The sequence below is a fragment of the Sciurus vulgaris genome (genome assembly GCF_902686455.1).
Source record: "Sciurus vulgaris genome assembly, chromosome: 18".
NCBI classification, from domain to species: domain Eukaryota; kingdom Metazoa; phylum Chordata; class Mammalia; order Rodentia; family Sciuridae; genus Sciurus; species Sciurus vulgaris.
The window spans coordinates 40,316,148-40,335,942 of record NC_136479.1 but is presented as its reverse complement, the minus strand read 5'-3'; the positions used below and the strand labels follow the sequence as shown (position 1 = coordinate 40,335,942).

General features: G+C 45.1%; 2 protein-coding genes and 2 pseudogenes across 4 annotated transcripts in view; 1 reads left to right on the top strand and 3 right to left on the bottom strand.

Annotated features, from left to right (window-relative positions):
• LOC306649339 (protein-tyrosine sulfotransferase 1-like) overlaps positions 1 to 19,795 on the top strand; it is a 53,632-nt gene that overhangs the window by 14,469 nt on the left and 19,368 nt on the right. The gene's annotated exons all lie outside the window — the stretch shown is intronic.
• LOC306650176 (S-adenosylmethionine synthase-like) lies at positions 171 to 950 on the bottom strand (the record flags this gene model as incomplete). Its single annotated transcript, XM_079122000.1, has 1 exon — positions 171 to 950. One exon carries the CDS (start codon positions 948 to 950, stop codon positions 171 to 173), a length of 780 nt encoding a protein of 259 aa, XP_078978126.1.
• On the bottom strand, positions 2,351 to 4,991 carry LOC306649235 (growth arrest-specific protein 7-like; annotated as a pseudogene). The gene has a single exon. The product of its transcript is annotated as a growth arrest-specific protein 7-like (transcript).
• On the bottom strand, positions 10,678 to 12,133 carry LOC306649348 (U6 snRNA-associated Sm-like protein LSm8; annotated as a pseudogene). The gene has a single exon. The product of its transcript is annotated as a U6 snRNA-associated Sm-like protein LSm8 (transcript).

Genomic DNA, 19,795 nt, shown 5'->3' with positions numbered 1-19,795 from the left:
AAGCTTCTTGGGAATCTCCCAGGGGAACTCGCTCCTTCCAAAATGACCATAGCATGCTGTCTTCTGGTAGATTGGCTTCTTCAAATCCAAATCCCTGACAATGACACCCGGTTGAAGGTCGAAGTTCTTATTCACCACATCGGGCAGCTCCCTCTGTCTTCTGTGAGGTTCTAGGTGAAGAGGGAAATGGACGGTGGCTCCACCACACCAATGGCATATGACACTTGGACAAGCACTCTCCTGCAGAGCCCTGCTTTCACCAGGGACTTGGCCACCCAACGGGCAGCATAAGCTGCCGAGGGGTCCACCTTGGTGTAGTCCTTTCCAGAGAAGACCCCACCACCATGAGTCCCCCAGCCGCCATAGGTATCCACAATAATCTTGCGACCAGTGACACCTGCATCCCCCTGGGGACCTCCGATGACAAACCGGCCACTGGGCTGGAGGTGGTAAATGGTGTCTTCATCCAGGTACTTGGCTGGCACCACGGCCCTGATCACCTGCTCCTTCAGTGCCCTGCGCATGTCATCCAGCGTGATGTCTTCGTTGTGCTGAACAGAGATTACGGTGGTGTGGATGCGCACAGGGATGACTGCACCATTGTCCTGCATGTACTGAACTGTCACCTGAGTCTTGGAGTCTGGCCTCAGCCAAGGGAGGACACTGGAGCGCCTCAGATCTGCCATATGGGCATTGAGCTTGTGAGCGAGGATTATGGTGAGAGGCATGCATTCTTCTGTCTCGTCAGTGGCATAGCCAAACATCAAACCTTGATCTCCTGCACCAACATCCTCTTCATTTCTGTCTAGATGGACACATTGGGCAATATCTGGGGACTGTTGCTCCAGAGCCACCAGCACATTGCAGGTCTTAAAGTCAAAGCCCTTGGCAGAGTCGTCGTAGCCAATGTGCTTGATGGTGTCCCTCACCACCTGCTGGTAGTCCACCATGGCCACTGATCTGGTCACAGATCTTATCCAGATGTCCCTCTCCTACAGATTCTGATGTGAACATGAAGGCTCCTTCTTCACTTAGAGAATGGTCACACAAGCCATCCACAGGTCCATTCATTTTTCACACTTTTCTACTCTGCTCCTTCAAGGTGACAATTTCAGTGCTGTGACTTTGCCTAGGGTTTTTTCCCTACAGACCCACAGCCTTGTCTTTGGCAGAGTCACAGGGATCACTTCTGCCTAACTGCCCAGTGAGCACCTGAAAGTAAGGTGAGGATGGGCGAGGGGGAGGGAGTGGATGGAATAGGATGTGTCACTCCCTCCGACTGGTCTCTGTTTATTTCTTAATATGGATTTGAATTATTGTCTAGTGCTTTTTCATTTTAGCCCTGAAGACTCCCTTTGTTATTTCTTATAGGGCCTTTCTCCTTGTGACACATTGTCTCAGTGTTTGTTTACTTGAAGTGTCTGATCCTCTGTTTTCAAAGGACAGTGTTGTTGGATGTGGGACTCTTTGTTGGATCTTTCCTTCACTGGGAACATATCACCCCACTGCCTTCTGACCGCTCTGATTTGTGACGGGAAGTCAGCTGTTTGTCTTATTGGGGATTTTGTACATAGCGAGTTTCATTTCTCTTGTTCCTTACAGTTTTAGTATTGTGTGTCTAGATGTAGATCACTTTGTTTTTCTTACTTAATATGTGTAGATGAGTGTTTGTGTTGCATTTGGGACATTTTCAGCCATTATTTCCACAACTGTTGTTTTTCCCATCTCCTCTCCTGAAACTTCCTTTCTGCCAATGTTGGGCATATTTATTAGTTTTTCTTCATTCTTTTTCTTTCTCTTCTTCAGCTTGGATAATTGATCTTTGTTTCCTGCTTCTTCCTCAGTCTCAGTGTGCCGTTAAGACACTCCTGTGAATTTTTCTCTTCTAGTTCTTTTTAAAAAATAATTTCAGTCTCTCTCTTTTTTTTTTTTTTTTTTTTTTTTTTTTTGGTTTGCTTTAGTATATTGGATATCTTTCTAATATAAACTATGAGAAAGCAATTCCATTTTAATGGAAGAAATGCCAAGAGACTCAAGATTAATGTTATCCACTATTAGCATGTAAAACTGAGGGAAAGATCAGTGAATTGTGCTCATAGAATTCTGCCCCCATGGGGGATGGAAGGGTCAATCCAAAGCCACTGATGGAAAGATGAAGAAAGATGGACCCTCAGAGCATGAGTTTCTGGCTAGAATTTGTTCCTTGCTCACTATGTCAATTTCTTCTCCCCGTCCCTTCAGGCTGATTCTCCAGGTTAACATGGTGATCATGTTTGCTGTAGTAGAGGAAGGAAGTGACGGGCTGAACTCAGAGCAGTGTTGAAAATCTTCCCAAATCACACTGGGCCCAGGCTTCTCCAGGGAAGATGGACAGAGGGAAAGGAAGTGCTGGCACCAAGGGAGGGCTTAGCATAGGGCTCTGGAAAGTTCAGAGTAGCTGGAGGCCCAGGTGGCAAGACACACCTGGATAGCAAAGAACTCCTATGGCCATGAAAGTCTGCAGTGCCCATACAAGGGACAGCAGTCCAAACCCCAGCATGCATAAGCAGATGGAGCCATATGCGGAATGACAAAGGGACTTGCCCTAATCTGTCTCTCATATGGGACTGACCCAGCCCCATTAAGCCCATGGTGGGCAGCCCAGGAGAGTGGTGGTCAGGGTAGCCCAGTGTTGGACAGGAGGCCATGGCAGACAGACCCCATCTGGTTTCTGAGGTGAGCTGGTGTCTCCATCCCTCAAAGCCTTTGGACATGCACAGAACTGAAGGAGGCCTTGCTGGCTGAGAACTTTGGAAAGCTCCCTCTAGTGAGACTGCGCAGGGGTGGCAGGGTGGGGACTGCCTTGAGAAAGCAGCTGAGGAGTGGATGGATTGGGATTTCCAGAGACTGAGGGACGATGGCTGGTCTGATAGGAACCATGATTCAATGCTCCGACTTGGGGCTAGTTTGCTGAATGAGGTAGTTCCATCCTGACCTCTCTAGGCAGGGTTGGTCTGGGAAGACAGAAAACAGGCCTTCCCAAGACTCATGGGGATGAAAAGTGGCCAAGGATAGCTAGATTTGGGCTCCCAGAATGCAATGAGAAAAATAGAGGGCTGTAAAGGACTCTAGGTGCAGGCTGAGCTGATGGCGCTTTCTGTTCATGAGTCTGATCCTGACATTGGCTTGGAGGCAGAGGCGGCCCTCCCCTGATCTTCCGAAGCCCCTAAGGAGATAAAGGGACCAGTTGGAGGATGGGCCTTCGGGCACCCAAGGGCACAAGTGTGTGACGGCCACCCCTATGGAACTCAGCGGGGACCACAAAGTTCCAGCCTCAGTTTGTTCTCAGAGCAACAAGCATGGCATGGGGTTTGGGGGCTTCAGTCTTGGAGACAAGGGCAGGGTTGCAGGTCTGTCTTCTTGGCCTGGGAATATTTGGGATCCCCCAGCTGGGCCATCCAGATCACCCTTCTGGGAATTGCCAGCTCTCTCCTCTCTCCTCAGTGGATAGGAGAGTGGGTGGGAGGGCAGCTTCACCCAGCAGGAGACGCCATCTCCTCTCCATGGGACACCCAGCCCCTCTCCTGGGCAGGACCCCCCGGGGCCACACAGGCGTGTCTAGATCTCCATGTCCACAGGGCGAATGTTGCCCGTTTTGTGCTCTCTGACCCACAGCTCTCTTGTCTTTGGCCGGGTCCACTTTTTGAAGCAGTTGGTCCACAGGCTCAACTGTGCTTTGGTTGAACATGTCCGTCTCGTGCCGCAGCTGTGTGTACTGGCACAAATGTTGCCGGATCATCTCCACCCTCTCCACTTCCAGCCGCTCCAGCTCCAAAGTGGTGGTTACCATCTCTTCAAACCACTTGGACTGGGCCTGGTTGTAGAGGTCCACACAGCGCATGAGGTCATCACCAGCCTGTGTGGACTTCCTCCGTGCCTTCTTGATGTCCTCCTCCCTCTTGTTGCTCAGCTTGATCTCCAGCTGCTGGGTCTTCATCTCCAGGTCTCTCTGCCGCTCTGTGAGGGCTTTCCGGACCTTCTCCACTGATGCATAGCGGCTGGCGAGTTGCTTGCGGAGGTCAGCGGTATGGTGGTCACACTTTTTCATGTCTTTCTTGAAGTTCTCACGAAAGTTCATTAGGGGCTTCTCTACCTCGCTGTGAAGCTTGGCTGAGAACTTGAAATGAACTTCTGCTTCATCTGCCAGGCTCTTCTTCACCTGAGCCCATGCTTCTCCCAGGGAGCCTTCCTCTTGCGCAGCCAACGAGTTCTGAGAGAGCTTAGCCAAGTTCTTTGCATATTCTTCTTCAGTCTTTATCCTCCGACGAATTCAGACATTTCTTTCTGCATTTGTTTGCCCTTCAGTTGCTTTTGGAGCAGCAGTTCGAACCCCGCCATGGTGCCATTGCCTTGGGGGTCTTTCTTTCTTATCAGCCCAGAAGTAGTCACAGTAGCTCCACTCGTTGGCTTCAGCAGCTGCTGTTCAGGCATTGTGTCTGGGTGAGGGAACGTCACGCAATTTATCATCTTCTCTGTGTGGTCACCTTTATTTTCAAAATTATATATTTTGTCTTCATTGCCTGAAGTTCTGTCTTCCAAGTGGTCTCCTCTGTTGGTGCTACTTTCCATTGAATTTTTATTTTGGTTTATTGATTCTTTCATTTCAAAGATTTCTTCTAGATTTCTTCTCAGGATCTTTATCTCTTTCTTTAAGATATCATCCATCTCCTGAAACATAGCTCTGATTTCACTCTTTATATCCTCCTTAAAGTCGTGAAGCAGTTTTACTAAGTATATTCTGAACTCCTTCTCTGACATTTCTTCTACTGGTTTGTCAATGGAGTCTATAATTGGAGCATCCTGGTTTGTTTGGAGTGCTTTGTTCCCTTTTTTTTTTTCATTTTGTTTGTGTGTCTTCCCATTTAGTCATGGGGATCTGAGGTAGTACAGTTTCTACCCTGTAGATTTATAGTGTCCCTGAAGGTTTCCAGTACCTCACAAATCTGGGTTTGGATTTCGAAGGCTCCGCCACACGGCAGTCCCAAGATGGCTCCTGGATGGCAGACGACCGAAGAGCTCCAGTGGAGAGCGAAGGATAAGGAATTTCAGTCTCTTTAGTAATCATGATTCAGTCCACATAGAAATCACCCCTATTCCTATTCTTTACTTTACTTTAGTTCTTCAAATGTATTTACAGTGAAGTCTTTGTCCTGGAAGTCCAGAGCTCAGGCACCTCAAAGATAGATTTTGTTTACTGCCTGCCTCTCCCTACTCCCCCACATAGGGACCATACTGTCCTGTCACTTTATGCGTCTAATCATTTTTTTGCTGAAAAACAATTGTTTAAAATAGTATAAAACATGGGTACGTTGAAAATTAGGCACTCACCTTCCTAGAATTTGTTGTTGCTCTTTGTTTTGTGACTTTCTGGGACAAATTGTGTAAAATCTGTTTTTTATCCTGTGTATCTGCTGAAGTCTGCTTGGTTAGCTCAGTGGCCCACTGAAAAGGGACAGGGTCCCTTGCATATATTGAGCCAGTAGGTCACCCAGCCTTACCTGAGTGCGTGTGGGTTGTGGCACCTTTAGTGTGCTGCCTTAGCCTTCATTTCCTGCTTGTTCAGGACATGGCAGTCAGCCAGTGGCAAGACACAGGCTTCCCCAGGTCTCTCCTGGGTATATGTGTGCCTTCTAGATTCTCAGGAATATGCTGAACTTTTCTCCACCATCTGTGGACATCTTGTTCCCCAAATTCTCCTGTTAATTTTTTTTTACCTGTGTCTTGTTTGCTCCATTTGTTGCCACAGCTGCCTGAAGCTATGACACTGAATGGTTGTCTCTGGCCCTCTTAACAGATGCCCTGGGGATGCTCTCTAATGACCTCTGAGTCATCAGGTAATGGAAGCCCTGGAGGGCAGCTCTTCTGGAGAGCTGGTGGATAGGTCAGACAGTGACAGGTCTGTGGAGTGCTAGCGAGCTATTCTGCCACCACGCGTGGCCACTGGGCTGTGGTGTTCAGGAGGTGTTTGCAAGGCTGTTGGAAAGTTCTCAGGGAGACTGAAGCAAATTAAAATGCCACAAAGCTCACTCTGCTTACTAAGAGTCAGCTGTTTTTCTTGAGTAAACATTCCTTGGATTCTTGTAAGCCTTGAATTTCCACAGTTTTGAAAAAAGTTGACCTTGACCATTCTTGCCAGTGTTCTTGTTACTCTATGGAGGACCGATCTGTGGAAGTCCTTCCTCTGCCATCCTGGAAGTGCCTTCTGCTTTGCTTGCGTCTGTGTGGCTGCTTCATGCACAGCATTTTAGCATGTCCGTCTAGGCGTCAGCTGCTCTGAAGTCCTATGATTCTGCTTGTTTCTGTTTTCTTCTCTTACTTCCTACATCTAGGTAAGCTGCTTAGTTAACATTTCCTCAGTTTGTGCTGTTCTTTTCCACTTTGATGCCTCTTGTCAAGGTGTTTTCTTTGCTCAAAACACTGCCCCTGCCACGGAACTACTGCTGACTCTCTTAGATTCATTCTGATCCCATGGCGGTGCCCCTTCCTGGGGTGCCCCTTCCTGGAGATCCCATGTGTCTGTGCATTCCTTTCGTATGACCTTACTGTTCCTTCGTGGCATGTGTGGATGGCTCGTTTCTCCCCCTGCCTGTTCTTTGAAGTCAGATGATGACTCATACTTGTCTACATGCTCAGTGAGTTTGAAACGTGGAGGACAGTTGCATGGGGGATCGTTCCACACTTCAGGTGTTGTTACCGGGGATTTCAGTGTTCATTATGGAACTGAAGAAAGTTTCTACCCTAGGAAAGTTAAATGACAGTATATGTTCATATGCTAAACCATACCATCCTCAGTAAGGTGCAAGAAGATAAAATAATAAGGGAGTTAGATTTTGCCCATAGACATTATTATAGTTGTGATTCCTTTTTAAAAAAAATTTTAAATTTAATTAATTATACATGACTGTAGAATGCACTTTGATACATCATATATAGTGAAGTATAATTTCTCATTCTTCTGGTTATACATGATATAGAATCTCCCTGGTTGTATAGTTATATTCGTACATAGGGTAATAATGTCTGATTCGTTCTACTATCCTTCCTGTCTCCACACCCCTCCCCTCCATTCAATCCCCTCTACCTAACCTAAATTAACTCTATTCTTCCCTAAGCCATCCCCCATATAGTAGTGGTTTCTGATGAAAGACTTGTCCGCTTTTTATAGAAAAGATCATAGAATTTAAGCTATGAGTCATTTTGTCAGAGGTATCATTTCACACAGCAGAAGTGGGAAACTGTTTACCTGGGAGAGTGACTGGGCAGAGTGAAGCTGCACTGATAAAAACACTTGCCATATTAACTGCTGCCCTCCATGTAGACGTTTATCTCTTAAGACCAGATCTTACCCTCATTCTTGACCTCCTCTAGATGAAATGGTCAGGGACTAACAGAAAGTATGCATATGTGCATGCTGCTTGTTTATGGAAGTAAATAATTCTAACTAGGTGGTCACAGAAGGATAATTGTAGAGAAAATACTGTTCAAAAGCTGATAGACATTTTTAAGCCATATGCTAATACCTGGTGGTCTCAAATTTACTTCATTTGTACCCTAAGTGTTAACTTACCTGGCTTTTGTTCATCCCAAGCATGATCTGAGAATCATCATTGTGTGGAGTCAGACCTGGGCTCCAGCATGGCCAAGTTTCCTTGGTATCAATACATTAAGCAAATCATTTATCCCCTTTGAGCCTCAGATTCCTCACAAGTAAAGTTGTTTTAGGACAGAAGAGCTCTTTTACCTTATGTTTTTTGCATCAAAAGTAAGATTCTGATTCATTTATAATTGGACGTCTGAATCGATAGAGGCAGATAAAATAGACTGAGAGAATGGATTACAGGAGTTTCTGGTCTTTCTAAATATAGTCAAACCACATTAAAATAACACTGAAATCAAAAGGCAGTGTTCTAATCCTGGGAAAGTGTTAGCTACCTGGGTTTTAGTGAGGTACTATGGTCATTCAATGCATGTTTGCTGAGCACTCAATATGCATGTAGCATGTAGTGTTATGACTTATGGAGAAATCTGAAAAGGGTAAGATGTAGTAAGTACCTTCCAAGAACTCAACTAATTACACTCATAGAATCTGGTTACAGTCATAATTAACATACTGGCAATCAAGAGTCCATTAGTAGCCGGTATGGTGCACGGCTGTAATCCCAGCAGTTTAGGAGGCTGAGACAGGAGGATCGTGAGTTCAAAGCCAGCCTCAGCAAAAAAGAGGTGCTAAGCAACTCAGTGAGACCCGTCTCTAAATAAAATACAAAATAGCACTGGGGATGTGGCTTAGTGGCCGAGTGCCCCTGAAGTCAATCCCCGGTACCCACCTCCCCCCAAAAAAGAAGAGTTCATTAGTTCATTCAGAGGTTCCCACTTTTAATCCAGAGACCACAGTTTGCTCAAAAAACAGGCAAATGAACCATAAAATGCAAGAAGTAGCATGAAGCCAGGCATGGTGGTGCACACCTGTAATCCCAGTGACTCGGGAGACTGAGGCAGGAGGATTGCAAGTTCAAGGCTAAGTCTCATAATGAAAAGGGCTGGGGATGTAGCTCTGTGGTAAAGTACCCCTGGGTTCAGTGCCAAAAAAAAAAGTGAACTAAATGGATTGAAGAGGGATTGATGGAGGGGATTTGGGGGGAGTGAATGGAGCGAGCTGTGCCCCATGCTTTTGTGATCATGTCAGAGTATACCCTGATGTTGTATAGAACTAAAAAGAAAAAAGATTCCTGTGTCACAGAGGTGGCGAAGGTGAGTGAGTGGAGAGGCGGGCAGGTCAGGGAGGCTTCCGGTTGATGAGGGAGCACTGGGTGAGAGTGGGGAGGAAGGGACTGGATTGAGAAGGGTCTTATGAGTGAGGATTTTTTTTTTTCCTGAGAAAAGTTAGAAAGCCATTGAAAGCTTTTGAGCAGAGAGATGGCCCAAGTTTATTTGCATTTTAGATCACTTCTGAAACAGGATGGCCATTGAGGGAAGTCAGGGAGATGTTGGAAGCTCTTCCTGTGAGAAAGCATGAAGGTGAGGCTTAAAGTGAGGCCAGCAGGGGGAAGAGGGAGCGGGTAGACTGAGGAGGGTGAAGGAGGAGAGCGGCACTCAGCTGGGCCAGGGGTGGGAGAAGCTGCACACAGGTTCAGGGCTTAGCTTGGGAGGCCAAGAGGAAGTGGTCCATTGCCCATGGAGGAAGGGGAAGAGTAGGAGAGACTCGCAAGGAGGACAGCTGCGCCTTGGATTTGCTGAATTTGACCTGCCCTGGAACGTGCAGGTGGAGCTGCTCCTTTGCAGTCTTGGTTGCTGAGGGATTTGGGAGTGGTTGGAATAGAAGGATGTTGGCTGTGGATAAAGCAGGGCAGCAGGCATGTGGGGAGGGAGTGTGCTATCTTAAATAATCTTGTCTGTTTTGTGGTGTTTGCTTTTGAAGCATCCTAAATTTGTATACATAGTGGCATGTTTTCTGTATTTTGTGTTTTGTTTCACTGATTACTATTCGCATCACCACAGTTTGAATATTTTTGTATAAACCTTATTACCTATTGAATTCTTTTTTCCAAAGACTTGGAAAAAGCATTTCTGCCCCCCTGCTATGAATTTTATGATTATTTTGTTGATTCAAAAACAAATTATAGGGGCTGGGGTTGTGGCTCTGGTACAGCGCTTGCCTGGTATGTGTGAGGCACTGGGTTCGATTCTTAGCACCACAAATAAATAAATAAATGAAATAAAACTCCATCAACAACAAAACAAAACACATATTCTGTTAGGATAATGATTGGAATCGCAAAACGGTTTCATTGCTTCCGGATCACTCTGCTCTGCTTACTTGTAGTTCCTTGTTTCATTTTCAGTATTTGTTGAACATTTACTTTATTTCAGATGACTTTGTAGGTATTTCAAGATTTAGGAAAGAGGTTTTGCTGGTCATTCATCTGTAATTTCCTTGCTTTTGTCTTATCCAGAGCACTGAGTCCACGGCATAGAGGACGAGGAAGGGGTTTTAATTTGCTTTAAAGGCGCTTGTAGTCAGTGGAGTAGAGGAACCTCAGTACAGTGCACAAGTGTGCGCACCAAGAGGTTTTCACCAAGTGGCTGGAGGTCACAGAAGAGGGAGCAACTGGAGGGGCCGCGCGTGGGAGGAGCAGAGGGAAGGGGAGCCCTGGGGAGGTCTGCGCCCAGGCCGGGCCTGGTGTGGGCGCCGCGGTCCTGAGGCGGGCAGGCCCCATGCGGGAGCTGGGAGGTGGCGGAGGAGCACGGCCCTTTTTACAAGGCCTTCGGGGGCGACCGCATGACCGCCGCAGTACTGAGGGACGAGGCTGCGGGCGTCCTCTTCTTCTGCGGCCTCTCCCCAGGCTGCCTTGGTCACCTCCTGATTTCTGTGCTGACTACTGTGGGGAGCTCGAAATCTTCTTACCCATCTCCCGCGAGAGGACCACGGTTGTCAGCTTTTATCACTGTGACAGCACCTGGGGAGAGCAACCTAAAGGAGGAAAGAATTACTTTGGTCCTGAGGTTTCTGCCCGTGGTCAGCTGGCTTTGTGGCAGAAACATCATGGTCAAAGGGTGCGGCAGAGGGAAGTGGGGAAGCAGAGGGCGACCAGAACCCCTTCAGAGCGCAGCCCGGTGGCTACTTGCTCCCAGCGCCCCACCTCGTGCAGTCCCGTCCCTCGCTGCCAATGGGCTCGTCCACCGGTGAGAGCAGAGCGCTCCTCATCAGCCACTTCCCGAAGGCCCCGTTCTGCACCTGCTGCCCTGGGGACCAAGCCCTCACACAGGACACCTGGGGGCAGTCCAGGCCCAGCTGCTCCGTGACCGAGAAAAACCCACACCCAGCCCAGCACTCGCTTACTCTAGTGTGGCAGGCTGCTTTCACATTCATTCAGTGCCACCTTTGTTTCCTTTTCTGGTTGCTTTTAATTCTAAAAGGAAGTTCGTAGAGAAATGGCATAAACTTGAGTTACTGAATGAGATGATAATTTGAGCAAATTACCTTTCTTCATGTTCTTTGTCACGGGCAGTTGAAAACAAAATAAACTGAGCCTGACGAATCTACAAGAGGAATAGAATAGCCAACAATGATCTTATTTACAGGCTTGGGAACGTTAGAACTTAGTAACTTAAACGTCTCATTTTGTTCTATTTTAACTTTTGATTATGAAAAATTTCAGATGTATTCAAAAATAGATGGTGCTGTTGAGCCCTTCAGTATTTGCCATTCAGCTTCAACAGTTGACTCAGTCTCTTTTCACACTCCTGCCCCCTGGTAATTTTTTTTTTATTATAATTTAGGCAAAATATTTTTTCAATAAAAATGTAGAAATATTTTTATTTACATATCACAGTGAATCAGTATGAAGTCAAAATTAACAATTACACATTCTTAAAACTTCCAAACATCTTCCTCAGAATAACTGGTTTCTGTACAAGATTTAGATGTCCAACCCTATGTAGTTTTTCCTCAGTGTGCTACAGAGTTTAGAGTTTCTGCTTGAATATTCCCCAAGTCAAGCGCAGAATCTGTCTCTTCATCAGTTTCTCCAATGATTGCAACATTGTCACCTCTCACAATGTAGAGCCCCAGTACCACTTGCTGTATTCCCTGTGAAGAGCTTGCATACTCGTTTATGACTTTCATCTAAAATCACACTAATAGTCTGGTCAAAACCTTTCAGTGTTCTCCCATCAGAAGTAGTAACAGCAATAGTTCGGTTGATGTAGTTCTCTAAGGCGGACGTCATGCTACTGGGCCCGGGGATTTCGGGCAAACAAGCTGTGCAGGCGACAAATAAAGCTAAAAGGGCCCCCCCTCTGGTAATTTTGAAGCAATCTCAGATATCATTTCATTTGAATGAACTTCTAAAACTGTTATTTTTGAGTTCATACTGCACCCTTTTTTTGTTTCTTAGACATTAGGTCCAGCTCCGTAGTATTCTGTCAGCATTTTCCTTGCCATGAAGTTTATGGAAGGCTCCTTTTCTCTAGGAAGGTGAGTCCTGGATGGCTGTCAGAGATTGTCAGGGTGCAGTGTGTTCTTGCTGTTTGCCACTTTTCACCAGTGGGTCCAGTGCCAGCCCCAGAGTGCAGCCAGGAAAGGTGCCTTCATGTTGTTGCTGTGATCCTGAGTAGATACGTGGATGGAACTTGCAATAATGAGTTCGTTTGTCTCAGGTTTGAAGTGTCTGCTGAATGTCAAAAGTCACTCCACATTAACCTGTGGATACTCACTCTCTGGCAGGTTCAGTTGTGATGCAGTTATTTTTACTTTTACTTGCAAGCTAGAAGTGAATGGACAAACCAGTGGCAGACTGAACTTTACACAAAGCCAAAGCAGCTCCTGCTGTTTGTCACATTGGTTGGCGTCATGAATGGGCTCATGAATGCAGTAGGAAGTAGCTAATCATCAACCAGGAAAGAATGGCTGTGGCCACTGCATTCTGCAGTGTGTCCTTTACAGGGACCTTTCCCCAGCATCTTTCTGGACCTGGAATAGGCAGCCTTCCCGATCTTACCAGCAGAGTGTGGTGAGTGTGCTCACAAGTGCACGTGCCTGGGCCTGGGTGTGCAGGGGTATAGGGTCTTGCTGACCGCTAACCTATGTACCCCTGTATTTGTTGACCAATGCTGGTGGGGTTTTTTTTCTTTTTCTTTTTTTTTTGGTAGCATTACTGGTGATTGATCTCAAGGGTGCTCTGAGCTACATCCCCAACCTCCACCCCCCACCCCCGTACTGGGGATCGAACTCAGGGCCTTGTGCTTTCGAGGCAAGCACTCTACCAGCTGAGCTATCTCCCCAGCCCTCAGCCTTTTTATTTTTCACTTTCTATTTTAGGATAGGATCTTGCAAAGTTGCCCAGTATGGCTCAAATTTGTGATCTTCCTGTCTCTGTAGCTAGAATTACCAGTTTGCACCACCACACCTGGTCCAATATTATTTTAGAGTTGCAGTCTGCTTTATAAAAGTTGCAAAGATGGGGACCTGGGACTCTACCACTCAGTGGCAGTGTTCTTGCTTATCATTTGTGAGACCCTGGGTTCAAACCCCAGTACTACAATGAATGAATGAATGAATGAATGAATAGAAAAAGAAAAAACATTTGCAGAGATCTAAGTAGAAATATGACGTCTGCCCTCCCTTCTCTAAAGCATTATTTTTGGGCATCTGTTACATGTGGCCTTCTGGGAAAGAGCAATTCTATTAATAGTGATTTCTCAGATATGTTTATTATGATTTAAAATGCTTTTTCTTTTCCCTAAAGATAAAAATGAAACCAAACATTCTAATGTTCCTTTCTAACTCAGCCTGAGCTCTATAAATATCCTCAAAGGGAAATTATTGATACTACTTGTCTGAAAGTACAGTGAGGTGGTATTTAAGGTAGTGGGAAGAGGCACGTGTGTGTGTTTGTGTGTGTGTGTGTGTGAGAGAGAGAGAGAGAGAGAGAGAGGGAGGGAGACAAGAGAGAGATACACACAGTGGTTGAATGTGAGGGTCAGGCTAATTTTTGCTGGATTTTCTTCTTAAATTATGGAGGTAGTGTGCACACTGGTAATCCCAGTGACTCTAGAAGCAGGAGGATTGCAAGTTATAGGCCAGCCTCAGCAACTTAGATCCTATCTCAAAATAAAAATTGAAAAGGGACTGGAGATGTGGCTCAGTGCTTACCTAGCATTTGTGAGGATCTGAGTTCAACCCCTAGTACTGCTCCAAGGAAACAAAAAAGCTACTTTTTAAGAGTTTGAGAAGAGTCAGTAATATAGTATGAGTAACTCTACAGTGTTATCTGGAGAAAAGAACTTCACAGCCCGGAGTCCGCTGTGCTCTGTGTAATGGACAGCTGGTGTCTGCTCAGCATGCTGTGGTGGGGTCAGGATGTAAACCAGGTTTCTGTGTTTTAGGCACATAAACCCCATTATGGCCTGGTGTCCCATACGCAGGACAGAGTTACCTAAGTGATGCATTTATTGCTCAATTTAAGCTTTTGTGCATCTATTGGAGTAAGTAAAAAATATGAGATAAAATAAAAAGTGACTTGAAGACAGGGATACCAAACCTTTCCTCTCATTCTGGTCACCTGAGGGACATGACAGGCCCAAATGAAGAGTCAGTGTTGTCAGTAAAAGTGGTTTTCAGGACCCTGAACAATGACCTGGACGACTGTTGTCATCATACCCACAGTCAGAAGTGTAAGGAAATCCCACGGAACCACGCCAGACACGGGAAATTACATAAGGGAGTTTATTAAGCAAACAGAGTGTCTCCCTGGAGGGTAAGAGAGAAAATGAGAGGAAAAGAGAAAGGAAAGAGAAAGGGCACGTGCTAGAGAGTGTGAAAGCCAGGAGGATAGGAAAAGTGAGGAGGACAGACAGAAGAATGGGGAAAGATGGCGGGGGAGCTATGTAAACAGTTGAATTCCGCTGGGCTAACGGGACCAATATCGGAGAAGGATACTTGCAGGCTGACTGATGAACCAATAGCGAGCTAGGATGTTCACAGATTGACAAGTGGTTGGGAGGTGGGGAAAATGACTGCACCTGATGGGCGGGGGAGCAGCTTTGTACATTACATTCCCCTGTTTGTGTTTTTATAAGAAAATCTTTTGCTCTCCAGTTCTTTCCGAAGCCTTCTCTCTCCTTCCTGCCTAAGTGACTGGGGCTGGTTTTGCAGGTGACATGTAAAAAGTCCATTCTCCTTCCAGACTTCCAAAGGCAGATGGTTTTCATGGACTTCATTTCCTTGATTTGACTGATCCCCTATTTCTACACTAACTGCCTGTCCCCAATTCTGACTTCACTTACCCCTCTAATTCTAGGAACTCCTTTGCTGTAGGGAAAGGGGGTCAATGACCACTCTGGCTTCTTCGAGCTGCAAGGGGGCAGCGTGGGGCAAGCAGTTTGGAGTTCCCTTTTAGAAATCAGGTCAATGAGGGGTCCAAGGTAGAAGTCCGGTTGGGAGGAGCAGGTTGTAAAGGCATCTGGGGATGGGTGCTTCTATGAGAGAAGAACAAAAAGACATGAGTACTGAAATGAGATTAGTACAAGATAAATGTTGCAGAATCTGGAACATGCCAATGCATATCATAAAGATGACGGAAGTCAGTAATTCCTCACCAGCGGGTAGAAGAACTGAGAAGTTGTTCCCATAACAAGGCCTAGCAAACGCTGGAGAGGACAAGGCCTTTATTTCGGAACTTTAACATTGTCTAGGTTATCAGGAATGTAAACACAACATTTAGTAGAGATACTAGCAAACATAGATTAAGCCTACCTGTAGTCTGTAGGCCTTAAACTGACTAAAAACTTCTGCTGGCTGTTTCTCTTAATAGTTATCAGGCACATTTGCCTAAGAATCTCTCTTTTATAGCTTTTAGTCTTTATTCTATTTATTAAGTGTACATCTTAAGTTACATTTAAGTATTATTATTTTTTAAATGCCCAAGAATGGCTATATTTTGGTTTTAATTGTTTTGCTAGGTGTTTAAGATCAAGCTGGTCAAAGTGACCTGTTCCTGTCTGTTAAAGAGTCAGTTGAATTCCCACAGGGGTCACTTATAGAGAACTTAAGAGCAGCTTCTTAGCTCCATTAGTGCCATTGGTTAGGCAGGGTCTTCCTGATGAGGTGGCTCCCCTTGGAAGCATTAGGGATGTCTCCCTTTTTCCATGACCCTCCTCTGCAGCAGGTGCTCTGAGTGACTTTTCCTTTAATGGCCTCATCAGTCTCCTTGGTCAGGAGGTTGTGTGACCCAGAGATGCAAAGCTCCTTGGAGAAGTCCTCTTGTTCCCTGGGTTCAGGCTGACTTTGAGGGCAAGACCCAAATGTGGACTTTTCTTGACCTCTGTATTTAATCTCAATCTCTAAGTTTGATCTCCTCCATCAAGCAAGTCAGTCTCATCAGCCATAAAGTAAGAGTACTGGGCTTTAACTTCAATGTCTATGACTTTACAGTTATTTACCCCCTTTTATCTAATTGGGGTTTACATTATACGGTGTTCGCTCTTGAAGCAGTACTTCTGCAAAATATTGATCAGGCAACAATTAGAGTATACAAGGAAAATACAAAATGGAATCACCAACAGTAAAACATTCAGTTTGTGCAATAGCTATCTTGAATTTTGGCTGAGTTCCCGTTTGAGATCACAGTAATCTTTACAACAAACATCAGACTTTTGAACACAACTTTAAATGAGTTAAAGTCTGGCTTACTTTGGAGCCATTCTGACGTGTAGCAGAGTTGTGAGGCAGAGCCTTATCTCAGGTAAGGCAGGGCTTTTCCTAAAGCTATTTTTTTCCTCTTTTGCCATGACCAGCATGACCAAATTCTCAAATTCAGTGAGGGGCAAAGGAATATTAGAAAATAAAGGTTTATAAACACAGATTTTGAAGATTAAGCTGAGATCAGATGGAACTCTGTTCTCTGATGGAAATGCAGATCTAAAGAGTTATGTCAGCAACGTTTATATATGTATGTAAGCATTAAAGAAAAGCTGAGAGAGCTTTTAACTGTCCTCTCAATAACTTTTAGAAATACATTTAACAAATTTTATATATATCCTATTGATGACAGGTCCTATAATAGAATATTAATTGATAGGTTTACCATTACAGACAAGTTTAATTTGGAGAATAGCAGCTTGATAAATTTTCTGCTTTAAAGGCTTGTATACCTGGAAAATATGAACACATTTAATATACAAATAATAATGTTTTTAAGTATGTTACTCCATGGAATAACTTTGTAAATTAATTAGATGTCTCTAACAAACACATTTGAGTAATCCCATACATGTTGACTTTAATTCACTCATCTTATTGTAAAAAAAGCAAGATGTCAGACAAGTGTAAACACTATTTGCCATCTCCTTCCTGTTGAAGAAAAGTCCTAGAAAAATTGATGTTAGACATTTTATAAACATCAATATTTTATTAGTGTGACCACCTAAAGACTTGGGAGTTAATTTTAAAGACATTTTACTTCTATTAGTTTACCCAATTTAAATTGAACCTCTTTAAATCACGTGAATTAAAAATATTTGGATCCATTTTTAAAATTTTAATTTTTATGCGCGCTTATATTTAACACAAAAGCAAAGGCTTTGTAATGCTTATCTCCATTGCAATGTTCAAAAATAACTCTAGCGTTGGATAAAAAGAACTGATCAAAAATCATTAACCTAGGTATGTAGGATCAAAATTGTGAGCTCAAAAATATAGCATTTAAGAAAAACAAAAGTCCTAGAAGAAAAATGATAATGGTCATCAATTATAGCATGAGAAAATGAGGAGAGAAAAGGTGAAAGGGAGAGAAGTATTCTGAGTTGTAGCCCAGGAGAAATTTAAAATGGACACTTTTTTTCCCCTTGGGTTTGAAACTGGTCTCCCACTGCGCCTTCCTCCATTTACATTTCAATGTAAGCCTTGACTGGGATCTGAATCCGAAAGGGGCTAAAATGTTCTAGCAGAAACTTGATGCTTAGGTCCTTTTAATTTAAGTTTGGATGCAGAAAATTGTCAATTATCTCCCACTACTTGTGGGGAATGGGGCTGCTTACATTATATGGGGATGCAGGGGAAGACGGAGAAGCAGGGTCTGGAGGCGCTTAAGCCTGCAGCAAAAGCCAAGAAGCAAGAAAGAAGAGACTTGAAGATAAGGAATCCCTTTCCATCTGCCCGCTCGCTCACGGGAGCTATGTGCCATTACACAAACGGATTTTGATGGCTTTAAGTACTGGGGTCGGGTGAAGGGTTCCCAGGGTGGAATCTGCCAGATTGGAGGACCCAGATTCCATGGTGGGGACTGATACAGCCGAGTCTGTGGCCAGGGCTTCCCAAGGCCAGAGTACTGGGCTGGAGATGAGGGGCAGCACATTGATTGTGTCGTCACACAAGTACCAATGTGTGCCAGGCAAAAGCAGAGAAGGGCTGAGGACCTGATATCAGGGTTTTCGAGTGTGAATGCGAGTACGAGATGAGCCTCAACCCTGTGAGAGATCTCCACCATAAGATCAGGAATCCACCCAGCAGATAAGACTGACTATAGGGGCCTGCTGTAACTATAAAAGTTGTGGCTGGGGGTTTCCCCACCCCTTAGCCGCCTGGAGGGTATAAATCGGCCTAGGGGAACCAGCCTAGAGGACTCACCAACCTCAAGTCCAGTGATAAATGCAGAGCAGAGCGTCCAGGCAGAATGGAAGGTGGAGCCGTGTCCGGGGGCATTAAGGCATCAGATGGTGTTCCACTCACTTAAAAGACAGTGGAAGATCCCATCCCAAGTCACAGCACCACTGTAAAGAAATCCCACGGAACCACGCCGGACACGGGAAATTACATAAGGGAGTTTATTAAGCAAACAGAATGTCTCCCTGCAGGGAAAGAGAGAAAATGAGAGGAAAAGAGAAAGGAAAGAGAAAGGGCACGTGCTAGAGAGAGTGTGAAAGTCAGGAGGATAGAGAAAAGTGAGGAGGACAGACAGAAGAATGGGGAAAGATGGCGGGGAGCTATGTTAAACAGTTGAATTCCGCTGGGCTAACGGGACCAATATCGGAGAAGGATACTTGCAAGCTGACTGATGAACCAGTAGCGAGCTAGGATGTTCACAGATTGACAAGTGGTTGGGAGGCGGGGAAAATGACTGCACCTGATGGGCCGGGGAGCAGCTTTATACATTACAAGAAGTATCATCTATAGCGAGCTAGTGGGAAGCTAATGACCCGTTGCCCAGCCCTGTGATTAGTGATTTGTAAATCAATCGAGAACACGTGATGCCAGAGGGTTTGCTTGGTGTGTCTTTGGCCATAGCTCCCCCTTGTTTTTGTTCATTCCTCCTCCTTGAGGGATTTAGGGTTTAGGCTGTTCGGGAGGCCATCTCAGATCCCATGGTTTTGGCTGGTCTAGTCCTAAGGGCGGTTAGTCTTTAAACCATCTGTCCTGCAGAATCAGGTCATCCTGGCAAGTTCAGTGAGGCTATATGGCAGTGACATTGGTTAGTGAATTCCCCTTCTTTCCTTTTGCTTCTCCTTTGCAGGGGGTGCTGATGGGCAGGTCCCTTTATCCTCTATGATTTCTTCCAGCTGATTTGGGTGTCATTAAGGGGCCTGGCCGAGCAGTGAAAGGTCCCCCACGCAGACCTTAAATAGGTCTAGTTATTGCCTCGTTGCAGACCTGTTTATAACCCGGAGTGACCACTACTTGTGACTCTATGGCTTTAAATTTTCACTTACAGATGAAGCTAGGCAGTTGAGAATACCTTGCCAAAAGAGTAGGAGAGCTGTCTAGGGGCCCCAAAGACAGAAACTGGGCAATGCCTGGCAACCATGTTCTAAACATCCTGAGCAGGAATGGCTGAACTCTGGTCCTGGAGCCAGGCTGTCTTTTTAAAAGCCTGCATTCCCCCCCCCCCCCAGTATCATTGGAGTTTACATAAAACAATAAGATGTGTTGGGTGTCCATCTTGGTGTCTGGGCAGTCAAATCAGATTTAAGTGTTACCTTGAAAGGAAGCCAGGTACTTAAACCTAAAAGTAAAAGAACCATCGTAAACTGTGGGAACGAAGGGAAGTCAAAGCCAGAAAGTATCCAATTTGATAAATCATGTAGGGGCTCCTCTCTCTAAATAGTTCCACAGGCATGGGCCTCTGGAACAAAACCATATTTGGAATCTGTGAACATAGTCATTTTCTTGTCTATGCCTGAATGGAGGTCCCTACTCAGAGCTGTGAACTCTCTTCACTGTGGAGATACCTAATGTCGAGAGGCTTCTGTTTTCTTTTTT